The sequence below is a fragment of the Aphelocoma coerulescens genome, chromosome 4A (assembly GCF_041296385.1).
Source record: "Aphelocoma coerulescens isolate FSJ_1873_10779 chromosome 4A, UR_Acoe_1.0, whole genome shotgun sequence".
Lineage (NCBI taxonomy): Eukaryota > Metazoa > Chordata > Aves > Passeriformes > Corvidae > Aphelocoma > Aphelocoma coerulescens.
Window position 1 is genome coordinate 2597637 of NC_091018.1, and position 14385 is coordinate 2612021.

The window sequence follows — 14385 nt, forward strand, 5'->3', positions numbered from 1 at the left end:
TGGAGAAATGTAACACTGAAATCTTTCATTCCACATGATGTGCTCCATTCTCCTACTCCAGCTAAGGCAGCAGTGCAATGTTTGGGGACGTTTGATCCTTGTTCTCTCTGAGAAATGCTGTATCCTTAATTCTACCATTACTTTCACAGGTACAAGAAAATTGGATTGACTTGCACTTGCACTGACTCCATTGCAGCTATGAGTGAAGCCATGAATTACTGCTCATCATCCCATGGTTTGAGTGGTATGCTTCAATTTAAGGCCTACACCCAGGATAATACAGAAGTGGAAAGCTCACTAGAATAACATATTTTTCAGCTGGTAGAGTAACCCCATTTTTTGGAAATGAAGATGTTCTTACAGATACTTAAAGATGCATTTTAAGAAGGACAACACTGTACTTGAGTTGTATGCCTAATTTGCAGTGCAAAGATAAGAAATCAACTGCTTGTTCTTGACTCATATTTTCAATGAGCTTGTTATTTGCTCTGCTCAGTGTTTATGCGAGAAAAATTGCTCATTGAAAAGTAAAGTAGAAAAGAACAAAGGAAAAACATTTTTAGCTTAATTTTAATTTGTGCATGCTGGGCAAACAGCATGAATTTTCCTGTAAAAATTGTGTTGAAATTGGAGCCATTGAGCTTGGGAGTGTTCAATCTCAGTTTTGCTTGTTTAACCAGTTCTTGATTTCTGAGCGAGTCAATCTAATGCACTATGCTTGGGGATGTTTCTTACTGTATTTCATTACAGCTGCTGAGAATCTAAAGCAATTAGCTTCTCATGTTTTCTCTCTGTTTCTTTTTGTGTAGTGTTCCCTACCATGGGACTGCTCTTATTATCTTGTATGTTAAAGCTCATCAAATTTGGATCCTTGTTTGCCAGGCAAAAAATTAGCTGTGAACTATAGGAGCTGCTCTGGAGTTCTGTTCTGTACATGCCTGCTGATTTCTGCAATATGCTGCTGCTCAGAGATCAGCTCGTGGGTTACTGCCTCGCCTTAGGGCTTAAGCAGATGTTCTCAGTTTTGGGTAGTTCATATGAATCTGGACACCAAACACTGTGTCCTTCTTGTTGTCAAAGTTATCTGAAGACATTTCCACACTCTGTAGCAGGACATGGATTCTAACTAGCGAGTTACACCTCTGAAACTGTACAATATTCATTTTATTCTGCACAAATGGAGCGGCATTTAAATGTGTACCAAGCTATTCTCTCTCCCTGCTGTCCTCATATTTTGTGACCTTTTTTGCTAATAATTCAGATGTAAGCTTAAGTTGCATGCAACTCTCAGAAACTGAGAGGGGCATTTAACTATTCTCAAACAATCTCCTGAATTCTTTAGCACCATTCACAATCCCCTGCCTGTGGCCCTCCAACACTGTGTACTTGGCATCATAGAACACAAACAGAATACCTTAATGTCTGGATAGGAACACAATAGTCTCCACATTCAGATACATTTCATAGAGATAAATCTTTCCAGACACTTTAAGAGTTCCCAGCACTGGTGGTGATGAGCAGCACGCTTGTACTTGAGTGCCGTTTTTGCTTTCTGCCGCTTTCTGGATACACAAAAATATGCAGGCAATAAAACTAGCAGTTGATGAAAAAGTATGACTCCTCGAGTTGTAAGAATTTCCTATTTGACTCATGTTAAAGACACGAAAAGAGCAGCCTGAGAAATCTTTTCGAAATTGAAAACCCAGTTTCTACCCTGTTCGGTTTTCACTCCATCTCCAGCAGTTAACGATGAGCCAGTTAACTCTGGTGCTCCTTTTGTTACACGTTTTCTCTGTAGAAATAAGCTGACTCTCCTTTAATCAGAATGTGCAGCAGACAAATGAAGCCTGTGTAAATACTTCTTCAAGCCTTCTGAATGCCAAATGAACTCAACCTTTCTGCCTCCTGAGCAAAATACCCGCAACCAGTCCCAGGCTGTTCTCCCTGGAATTGGGGTGTGTGGGGATGGGGACCTTTCCGGCTGCAGAGGCTGCCTTAACCCTGACCCCGCCCTGCTGATGGAGCTGTTGGAGGCACAGCTCTCTCATCAACAGGAGAGCGCAGCCCCCTCAGCTCCTGTCACTGTTTTGGTACTAATCGTCAGGAAATGGGCTGCATTCTTCACACTCTTCCTTGAAGATTCAAACACCCCTCTCAAAAAAGTTGAGTACAGACATCCTTTACATTTCATTTCACGCGTTCTATTGCTTTGAGTTTGAGGGCGGGTTTAGGGTCCTTTTCTTAAGACTGTCATAAGGTTAAAACTTTAAAGCAGTTTTTTTTTTTGTGGAATACAGTTGGTACTTTACATCTAAACCTCTGTTCTGCGTTTTGACAGTAAGCTTGAATCTGGTAATCTAACAGAGGCAAAAAGCAGTCTCAGCAGACATGCTCCAACCTTGTGTTCGACCATATTTAGAATTAATACTTAGTCTTGCCGTACAACCCAGCTTTAATAAAGCCAGCTAAATCCTCTTGGCTGCTGCTTTGACAGGGCAGCATCAATCGCAGCGCTCGACTTTTGTATTTGCTAATTCAATAGGCAGCCAGACAAGGCTTTCAGAGCTGCATTTATGGGATAATGAGGCTTTTTACATAGTTTCAATTTTTGCCATGTTGACAGAAAAAAAGCATCTTTGAGAACGATGGATTTTAAAAATATTTTCAGAATAAATGCTTCCTACATATTAAATGCTTCTGGTAGGACCAACTGTTTGAACTTCCTTTCAAACTGCTCAGTGTATTCTCAAGAAACTTGGACTTGGGATGTGCCTCCTTTTTGTATCTTCACTAGCCATTTCTGACAGAGGAGAAGCTTTAAAGCATCATCAGTTTAGGGGGAAGATAAATCTAAGATTTCTAACAGGCGTCTCGTGCCTCATTTCCTTGCATTTTATGTAACTTTCACATTTCTAAGACAATACTGTTACTTTTTGGCAGTTCCAATTACATTTTAATATCGTTAAAGCACAAACCTACACGCTTAGCTGAAGGTTTGTGCATCTGAGTGGAAATGTAGAAGATGGCTTAGTGCTGATCTGGTTAAACACACCACTGCCCAAAAGAATTTGTCTCAAACCTGCCTGCATGCAGCTCCTTGTTAAAGTTGTCAGTGCAGCAGAGCAGCTCCTCTGCATGTTGGCCTGCCCAGGCTCACTGGAAGGGAGCTCCACAGCTCCTGACTTGACTACCTTATCCCGTCTTTAATTAATAATTAGTTTGATTAAATAAGTAGATCTGGTCGAATTACTTCTTTAATTTTTTTTGCCCAAATACTTTAGAAGTTTGGATTTTTTTTCAGATCCAGACTCAAAGTGTCAAGGACAAAATTCACACTGTTCTGACAATGCCAAGATTATATTTATGATTAGGGAAGGTAATTTTTCCAAATTTAATACTTTTAAGTAGTCTTTTTTTTCCCCACCCTGGAGGCTCTACTCTGAGGATTCTTCTTTAGTTTCTTTGGAAGTTTTAGTACTGTTCCATCTATTTTTTTTTTTTTTTTCTCATTTATGGAGTTCTGTTCATTTCTTTTTTAGTGCGTACTTGGTTATGTTTGGATCTTGATTAGGAATTTTGACCTCTGAAGCATTTCAGTTTTAAAAATACCGGTAATAATCAAAATAGTTCTGATTTAAAACTCATTACCATTTAATAGTTAAAATTAAGAGTCTATCAAGCCTGGCCTCGGTCAGCAGTTAGGGGCCATGGCAAAACTGTAGATTTTGTTGCATCTGTCCCTTAAATGAGTACAAATCCATCAATATTTGCATTTTGTCCTGAGTGCTGCAGCAAAGTTCTGCCAGGGTTATATGACATTTAAGTACAGAATGTATGCAAATAATGGACAAATAAACCAAGTTACTGGGATTTGCTTAATTAGTTGTTCTGACTTAATCAGAAATACTCATCTAAACAGGTAATACTGTCTCAGCAACATCACCTTTTGGTGTTTTAGTGCTTTTCTAGCAATCAGTGTTTTTAACACTGCATGAACATCAGGGCAGCTTCAGGTCTCTCTGGTATCCTCAAGGGAAGCTCAGATCCAGCTTCTGTAAACTCTGTACACTTCAGCTCTTGTGCTCACAAAGATGGTGACATGGCTCCCCTCTGACTCTGTACTTTGACACTTAACACCTACTAAATATTGTTATATATAGTTTTTTGATGAAACATCATTTCAGAGGCTTTACCTTTCTGACATTTCTGCAACCAGTTGATGTCTGGAACTGCACAGAACAGCATTTATTAGGGAAAAAAAAACAACCCACAAACAAAACAAAAACAACAAAGAAGAGTTAGGGACCCTTAAATTGCAGTACAAATTGAGAGAGTAAGAATATAGAGCCTCCTCTCACATTCTTGATTTTTTCCTCACTCTGCTGACAGAGACCTTGTCTCTTTAAGCTGATAATTTAGTTGTTTCAAGCTCTGCATCTTTTGACATTTACTATGGTCCTGCATTGATTTATCTCAGTTAAGTACATTCATATGTTGACATCTTAATCATTTATTCTTATCTGCCCAGTCATGGCTGTACAACCCAATCTTCCTCAATCTTCCAAGAAAGGAATTACCACAAATCAAAGCCCTTAGGTAATGAACCCCAAAACTTAGTGAGCAAACTTTGCAAACTGATTCACCTGTTACTTTTTTTTTAGGTTTTCTTTGCTTCTTCCCGAGTTTTGGAACCAACCTGAAGAGCCCCCTGAACAAATCTGCTATATAAAAAATTCAGTTGTGTCACTAGCTCTATTTATGAAGTTAACTTATGGAAAAGCTTCCACAAACAGAATAATTTGACACTTTGCTGTTTAAGAGCCATCCTGCTTCTTACTCAAGTTAGGACTGATGGAGCTGCTGCTGTCAGGGAGTTTGTCTCCTGTAATACCCAGGTGAATGTAGATGCCTGTTCACATTAAAACACATTTCTCATGCAACACAGAGTTGCTCAAAATGTGAGTTTGTCTCCTGCTGCTGCTGCTGAGCCATCCCTTCACTTCACACACTTTTGCCCAGGGCCATGCTGGTTTCTATTCATAAAGGCTTCACATCAGTGTCCCACTGCTGCCTAATTGCAGCTAGGAACTCAAAAGAGCAGCACTGTGACTTTTGCTAATGGGTTATGGTTGGAAATTCCCATGCATAATATACTGTGGCAGGATATCCGATTCCTGTCACACACCGAAATTCGAGTCAGCCATTCGAGTTGTAATTGTGTTAACAGCAAATTGCCTGTTGCTGGATTCCTTTTGCCCAGTAACAATTTGTAAAGCTATCACAGACTTTTCAAAGTAGAAGCATAACCATATTTTCACTAGATGTGTCTATATTTTTCCCTGCCCTGGAAGTGCTGTGTGGACTGCCTTCCTCAGCCTCCTAACTGAGGGAGTTACTGACTCCTGCACTCTCACACCACTGTAGGTCACAGACAGGGATAGTTTTACAGTCTTGGAAAACCTCCCTGATCTCTGAATTCCTGGAAGGACAGCAGATTTAGACAATTATCAGCATTTCTAACTCCATCACTACAGGGTTTGTGACTTAGTCATAAAAACAATCAGGCAATGCTGAGCCCTGACATGAGAGCTCCAACGTGTAGAGCTCTTAATGCTGGGTTGTGCTCTTGAAAGGAAGTCAGCAAAGCATTTCGCACATCGTGAGTGCAGGACAAAGAAACAGAGGGGAATCTATCATCATTATTACACCTTAAATTCTGAGAGCTGTTTCCAAAGAAGGTTTTTGACAAGGTGAAGCACCACTGTGACTGCTGCTTATTTAATGCAGCGTTGTTGGCTTGTTATCTACACACATCTGTATCTTGTTATCTTCCAAGCACAATGAGGCTTTGATTGTCCTTGCATTACAATCATTAAATAAATCAAAAAATAGACTATTTAAATACAAACATTGCACTTTGAACTTTGCTTCTTAAGTGCTGAATGCACAAAATGACTGAAAAAAACATAATATGCTTTGTACCAGTCTAACCAGCGGCTCAATAAACAGCAAATGTGAGGTAAGAAATGGTGACAACATAAACTTATCAAAAATATTTTACATTTTCTGTATTGTATTACCAACTCAACGTCTTGTGAAACTGAATGAATTAATGCTAAGAGCTACGAGGTTTTTTAATATCAATATGTGGAAGCTGTACCAGAACTGTCCTTTTCAAAGAGGTCAATGTCATTTGATAAAAACCCCTCAGATTATAGGTAGACTTATTAGAGAATTTTACATTAAAAACTGCTTAAAGTTTAAAATTTAAAGGATAATCAGACTTAGAAGTAATTTTAATAGATTCCTAAAAGAACTTCTGAAAGCACATGTGACAACTGAAGGCATAGTTTTCTTGTGCTGGAAACCTTCTACTTTAAGATCTTTGTCTTCTGTCTCCAACAATCCTTTGCTTATGGCCAACAAGCTTTAGACATGTGATGTATAGCAGGAAAATCTAATACAATTAACATGCAGATATAGTTCACTGAGATAAAAATTCTTGATAGATCTGGAGCACTTGAAGGTTATCTTGCTACACAATCACACATTAGAAATGCTAAACTTAATATTTTTAATGATAGTTTGCATTGTTCTTCTCTATTTAACTAGAAAATGTCTTCGCTCTCAGATTTCAACAGGGAAGAGGAACCCCTTGTAATGGTAAGATTCATGTGTGACCCTCCTGCCTCCTCTCTTTTAAAGTGCACGCAGGCTAGAAAATATGTTTTACTGATCAGCTGGTTGATAGGTACTATGAGAAACTGTAAAGTGATTATCACTGAGATTTATAAACAAAATCTATGAACAAGACTCGACTGCACTAAGGATATGATAAAACATTGTTAACCACACAGATGCATCTCCCATTACAGGGGAAAGGTAGAAGGACAAAAATAAAGCAACCAGAGCTGTTCCCTTAAACCTCCAATTGCCAGATTTATCGAATTTACAGCATTATTCACTTGTATGCTTATTTCCACATTTCAATGTCTGACCTTGAGTGCATATCTATCCTTTCTACAGCCACATCCACTTGGAGTGTGAATAGTCTTTATCTCATCAAGCCCAGAATCTCACCCACTGCAATCATGGATTTCTAAAAGAGAACCTTATTGTTAAAAAAAATAACTTCCCTTTCTGTATTTTACCTGCTGAACTCAGTATATACCAGCACATTCCGTCATTTCAAAGGAAGTACTTCTCCATCAAAATACAGGGTTAAGTGGGACCAATCAATATAAAATATACAGCAGGGATAGGAAAAAAAGTTCAGGTCAGATACTTTAAGAGATATTAAATGTCACAGTTAATTTTTCACTCATCTAGACTAAAGAGGAACTGTTGAATTATCTATGAAAGCCAACTAACTCTGATACTTTGACATCAATGCTGCATAACATCATCCAAAAGAGTAGAGCCACTCCATTATTCCATTATTCACTCACTCACATGCAATAGCTACTATCATATCTATATATATCTATATAGATATATAGATACATATATATACAGAATCACTGAGCCTTCCAAATGATAGTAATTACAGGACAATGTTAATTTGGGGAAATAGAGAGGAAAATGTACCCAGTGGTACCCAGTGGAAGCAAAGGATGTGTGTACAAAACGCTGCCTGGCTCTCTCTGCCAGGCCATCTATGTAATGCTCCCACAAGTCATGCAAAGCTATTTCTGTGCCCAAAGTTTGGCCCACTGCAAAGTAAATCATTGTTTTCTGCAATGCTCGACTCAATTGACCGAATGAAATGAACTTCTGCCAACAGCAGTTCCTCTGAACTTTTTTCTGCCCACTCCATTGCCAAATTGTTTTCCTAATCTTCAACTGTTGCAGTGACTGTTCTTTGAAAAGCAAGCAGCCCTCACTTGTTACAACTCCTTTGAAAGATTTTCTTTGTGTTTTGTTCCTCTCAAGGATTCACCTTCAGGCTTCTTGAAGCCAAATAAAAATAATTACCAGCCTATGGTAACAGCTACTCTCACTCTGAACCTGCAAACACTTTTACTTTTGCAAATTCTCTGCCCATCAACATTAAATCAGACATATCTAACACCTCACAGTGCAAAAAAATCTGAGTACTGCCTACCATTCATAATGATCTGACAACCTTCTGCCATCTTAGACCCTACACCAGTGATATTTTCTCCTTTGTTTTTACGGAGATGTTTTTCTAACTCGTCTTGGTGGTAACTATGGTGACAGTGATGTCAGTGAAGAACAAATCAAAATGTATCAGATAAGATAGAGACCCAGGGATGTACAGAGGTTGTGTGGTTCTTGGTATGTTAATTTGCATTTAATAATTAATTAATCACATTAGGATTTCACATATAAATATACAAAAATGCTGGTACCTAACTGGCAGCCGCCAACTTTCTGCAGCTTTGACAAGGAATTCAGGATTGAATTACACACACACACACACACACATACCAAAAAAAAAAAAAAAAAAAAAGCATCAGTCATACTAAGCACCCATCTGGAAATTAAATGTCAAAGATAAGTGCAAGAGAAGGGAAAAAAATCAAATGAGAAAAAGTCAGTGTGCTTTCAGGAAGACACAGTCTGTTCTGAACAAAATTACCAAAGAAATGAGATATCTGCTGAATACCAAGCACTTGCTTCGATTTTTTTTCATATTATGACCACCTAAGTGTCTATAAAAATACAATCTTTTTGTAAACTCTCACCAAAGGAAAAAAAAAAAAAATCTGTGACATTTTTTCAGAGGAATTCAATTCAGGAAAGAAACCCTACACTTCCATTTTCCATCTTACAGATTGCAATATATTGACAGATAAGGAAAGTCTTAATCATTTTATCTGTACATGAATATGTGCTTTTCCTTCTGTTTCCTGAGTGGATTTCTGCCCTCCACGCACATATTGTGACTGTCATTGGATAACTGATTGAAAGGGCCACGCTGAAAAATGCAAAACTTCTATGTGGTTTTATGAAATGTAGCAAATTACCAGATTTATGTGGAGAAACAAGCAAGTGCACAGATCAACAGATCCGAAGAAATGGATAGCTAGAATTGTAACTCCAACTCCCTTCAAGGAAAAGTAAGGGCTCTTCACTGGATCATTTATTCTAATGGCTTCCCTCAAACTTCTTTTAATCTGCATCACAACTGTTGACAACATCCAGAGTTATCCATGTGGAGACACTCAGACTTCTGCTGGAAGCAGCCACCAGAGCCAGTACCTGAGCACGCAGGAGGGTGAGAGAGCAGCCCTGGCAGGTCTGCCCGTGGCAATACGAGGAGTTCCCAGCTGCTCCCAGCAGGCTCCCCCCGGGAGTTGTGGCACACGCAAAGGAGCTGCAGAGGAGCAGCAGGAACAGCTGGAGGCTCCATGGATTCACACACCCGCTGGAGGAAGTGTCTCTGTGCATCTTCAGTGAGCCAGTACAAAGCCTAAAAGCTGAACTCAAGGCATCCTTGTAGTGAGATTTGTCAGAGATTCTTATTCTTATTCTTATTCTTATTCTTATTCTTATTCTTATTCTTATTCTTATTCTTATTCTTATTCTTCCGTCACCTGCCGGTGCTTTGGTGACGTGAGATCCCCTTCCTCGGGGAGCTGATATGAGAAATGGAAGTTGGCCTAAAATCAGCTCTCCCAAACATGTTCTGTGGCACAGCGTGCACAGACAGATGTCTTTGTCTGATGGAGTTTATCAGCTGTTAGGTCACTTCTCATTTGTCTCTAATGCAAAGCTGTAAAATCTTGAAAAATTCACATCAAATTCAAGGTCAGGATCTTAATCCCAGATTGTGCTGGGTGCAGGGGGCCAAGCCCACTTTTGTCAGTCCTTATATCAGAAGTGGAGAACCACAAACACAAATTAATGAGAAATAAATAGTTATGGAACCATGCCTACCCCTTAAACAATTGTTTACTCCTGCAGTCCTTATTTCATTATACTCGAAGTCATGACAGCATGAACGGGGCTGCTGTAATAACTTTCATGATCCCTTCCCAAATCTGCAAGTCTAAACAAGGTGAAAGTGTCATTGAATCACACACCAACATCAGAGGGTTTAATACACCAACTCACCTGAACACTCTCTTATTTACATTAGATGTGAATTAATGAGGGATTCAGACATTATATGTCAGATTTGAACTTTTTGTTTCCCACAATCTTTTAATCTGCACAAAATTCCAGTATTTGACCCTTTGGTGCCTTACTGACTCTGCCCAGAGCTGTCACACCTCCTTTTTGTCCTGAGAATGTTTCACACCTGACAGAAAATTACTGCAGTACTGAATGCAGTCATTTTTTATTTCTTGGTGGTAGCTGAGAATCAAATGCAGATCAAATGCCTTGATCCACCACAGCACTTTTTTCCATAGAGCAGAAAGACAATTCTTACAAATGCACGTTGTGAACCAGATTGGTAATTCCATCAATTTATTGGGAAAAAGAAAAATAAGAAAATTAAATATGGCCAACCTGATTTTGAAAAAGAGCAGAAAACATAAGAGTATGCAATTTCCCTGAAACTTTAAGAAAACACTTATAGATGTTATGGTACAAAGGTGAAGCTCAGATTGTTCTTATTTTTAGTGACAATGTACGAAACAAAATAAATTTTCTAACTAATTAGCAGGAAATATCCTGAGATAGCCATTAGGGAAAAATGCCTATGAAAGCAGTACCGTAATCAATTAGCAGGGATGCATTCTTAATTAAGTTCAAGCACTGGGAATGGTATATACTGCAGTGCTACTATTGAATTAATAATTTGTAAATAAGACTGGGGGTAGAAACTGCAGTGTACAATTCTTATGAAGAATACACTATAAAAGCAATTATATATTATATTTACTTTAAATCTGGCATTTTATGACCTTTAACCTAAACTAATTAAACTCAATAATAAGATTAGAAAACACAGTGTCTGCCCAGTATAGAAGCACTTAAAAAATTATCTTTGCTTCAGAAGTGACCAGCCAAAATCATTAACATGAGAGCAGCACTAGAATGAAATATTTATTCAATATCTGCTGAAGAAATGAAAGCACTTTTTAAATTATTTTGACCACATACAGGGAAGCAGCAGAAATATATAAACATGTTTATTCTGCTGCTTCTTTAAGCACACAATGCCAGCATTCCCTGACACTCCTGTGATGGGTCTACCTTCATCACAAGTACCCTTTTATTAAAAAATATTACTGGGAATGACATTTTATTAAATTTTCACCCCTCTCAAAGTCTTTCTGCAGGAAAACATAATTTCTAATCTAAGAACTGGATTCTTTCTAGGGCTCTTTCCTACAGGTACAAGAGAGCAGCCAAGAGCAAGGAGTGACCTATTTCACTCCTCAAGATGTTGGCTTCAACAGGATTTTGCTGGACATCCCCTGCTCTGGCACCTGCACAAAGCACTTCACATCCCCTGCCCTTTCCAGCTTGTAGGGATGACAGTCCTTCCTGTGGCACACAAAAGTACTTATTACTTTTCTCATTCTGCTGGGAAGAAGAACAAGGTTTCTCTTGGCTTTCCCATATAAATAAAGATCAAGAATAAAATATTTACTTACAAAGAGTTTTGTGCTGCTTTTCCAGTGGCATTTCAATTTTCAGCCTAGGTGACCTTCAGAGGCTCTCTCCAACCTCCGTGTTTCTGTGGTTCCAGTGTTTTATTTGCAATATTTCCTCCAGGAGGGGAGAAGTTTAACATGCCGGTCATAAGCTATAAAACACTGATGGGAGAGTGGAGCTATGGAAAGTGGTGCTCGCTGGTTAGTGTGTAAGCAGAAATGAAATCGTAAAAAGAATTTTCCACAGCTCTGACTGGTTTTTATTCATGTCGTCTTGGAGAAGAGGGAAAATGAAATTTTAATGTTAGATATGTAGCTATTATCACATATCCAGTGACAGATACGTAGATGAGTTTTCGTATTCTGAGGGGTGTTCAAGGAAGCCATTAGTCCATACCACTTGCTTTTACTGGCACATCCTAAAATCAAAGGCTGACTCGTGCCTTAGGGTTTATTTATATTGTAGCATAACTGAAATAACTAAATAATCATACATTAGTATCCAGAAAGTTGCTATTTAGCCAAATCAAGCTATAAAAAATAAGATTCTCTAACTCTGCAATACCTTTGCCTATTGGGATCACAGAGTGATGATGTGATAAACGTATCAGGGAGCCACTGTCAGCAGCAACCACACTTTGGGCCTACACCTCAGCTCTCCTTGGCTCGTGCCTGAGACTCCACTTTTGCTCGATGAGAACTTCCCAACATTGTTTTCTCTGTCTCTGTGAGGAAAAGCTCTTAAAATATGTATTGGTCTCTAGTTCTGTCAGCATGGCACAGCTCTAAAACGTTTTCTGCATACAGACTCGAAGCTGTCATCATGGTTTTGGCAGAATGCAGTTTGGGTGCCTGCATGTCCCAGCTCGAGCTGGGGGGTGTGTGACATGCAAACACTCCGTGTAAACACAATAAACCTGATGTGTCCAACAGCAGCTCTGCTTCCCATGCACGACTCGTCTGCATGGGAAATGTGACTTGCTCTGAAAATCTGATGCTGGGCTGGTGGGTCCTGGCGAGTCCTTCAAGCCCTGAGCAGGGACCACAGGAACACAGACTATAAATAGCAGCAGATATAATTTCCTCTGGGGTTTTATTATTAATCTTGGATTCCTTCATATTAACCACGAATTAAGTGGGGGAAGAAAGAGACTACCCTGAGGCACCTGTAACTTCTGGCTCAATATTAGAGTTCAGCTACCAGTGCACACAAGAATGTGCATTTTCAGAAAAAAGAACATAATTATCAATTCACTTATTTTTGGAAGCAGAGGCAGTAAATACTAACCACAAGCTACAACTCATTCCTGAATGCCTTATGGGGGATGCCAGAACAAGTAGATCCCAGGCTGGATATTTTTGGCAAGATCCCGCTGCTTTCTTCACTCAGTTCATGAGGAGGCAGACTGGCAATTTGACAGGATTAGAACCTAATATCATTTCAGCTTTTAGTCATCCATTCATTCATTAGTATCTGATCAGCTGAAGAATGTTGACAAGTTACCAGAGTAGCCAAAATATCTTTTATTAACTTCAGCCTTAGAACCATTGCTTTTCAGTGTATTCTGCATTCAGAAATATGTGTAAAAGTGTGAAGAAATGCACACTTACATGTTAATTTTGAAGTCACTCATTCATATTCATGAAAAATTGTATATACAATATTGGATGTACCCTAGCCAAAGGCATCTATCCTTAGAATATGCCTTGTTAACTTTCCAAGGAAATGGGATCCAAAGATATTACCAGAGATGAAGCATCCGGTGATGGAGCCATTTTTCGAAATGCCTTTGATTGAACTGCATTGCTACAGCAGGTATGCAAGAGTGCACGCTGAATGCATTTTCAAAGTGACCCTGTCAAACTCAGAGTGACTGTAGCTTCTCCCCCTGAACTTTTGATCAAGTGCTCATGATTACATGCTGATTTTGTCAGAAACTCCATCCAGGCATGAACGGTGTACCTGCTGCAGCAAGGTCATGATATCGCAAGTTTCCATCCCACAAAATCACCTACCATTAAGAACTCATTTCTACCAATTGATTGCCAAAGCTCTTGTGGAACGTATCTATGGATGTTTTCTTTTTCATAAACAGTTTAGCAGATGCTCTGGTTCCCAGTGAATTCTAAGGAGCCCCAGAAGTGCAAAGAAACATTCCCTGTGTACAACCTGGGGTGTAAAATTATCCAGGAAGCACATTGAGCACTGGGGCAGGGAGAGTTTCCATGCCTTGGTGGGGCTCAGTTTCTCACACCTCCAGCATTCTGACTATCCATATTATCACTGCATTTATCTTATCAAAATACAAATTTGTGACAAACCAACTCCCATATATTTTTACCACTTCTGCACATTGATTTGTGGGAATGTAAATACATGCTGTTAACAGGGCATCCTGTTGTGTTCAAGGCTGATATTCCCTGTTAAACTTTCTTTTCAGATTGTTTTTCTAACTCTTCTTTGTTTTTAGAATAGGAGGAGTGGGACAATTTAATTGTGTTAAATAGACCTATGACAGATATTTTTGAGACATCCCATACTTTGCTTAGATTGTTCCTTCTTAGAATCTTAAGTGTTTATTCTTTCTCCACTTGAATACTTTAGTTTCTGTTTCCTTTCTCTTTCTCTCTGGAAAAAAGAATGAAAGAAGTAAAAGCAGACTTCAGTTTTATTCTGGTAGTGCTTCAAATTCACCAACACAAACTGCAAGAACAACTGGTCACTGCTTGCAAAATTTGCAGCAACTTCTGAATCAGAATACATTCTCTCTGAACAGATTTTAAGATATTCCCCACAAAAATGTCAGTAAAT

At 38.9% G+C, this 14385-nt stretch overlaps 1 protein-coding gene across 3 annotated transcripts in view; it reads right to left on the reverse strand.

Moving 5' to 3' along the window:
* Window positions 1–14385, reverse strand: part of PCDH11X (protocadherin 11 X-linked) — a 436859-nt gene that overhangs the window by 54853 nt on the left and 367621 nt on the right. The window contains exon 7 of one of the 3 annotated variants that reach the window (XM_069015030.1): window positions 13118–14202. The exons of the other annotated variants lie outside the window; for them this stretch is intronic. Within the exon in view, the coding sequence (XP_068871131.1) occupies window positions 14135–14202 (68 nt within the window). The 3' untranslated portion in view covers window positions 13118–14134. Of the gene's footprint in view, window positions 1–13117; window positions 14203–14385 lie in introns of those variants that run through there. 3 annotated transcript variants of the gene reach the window in all.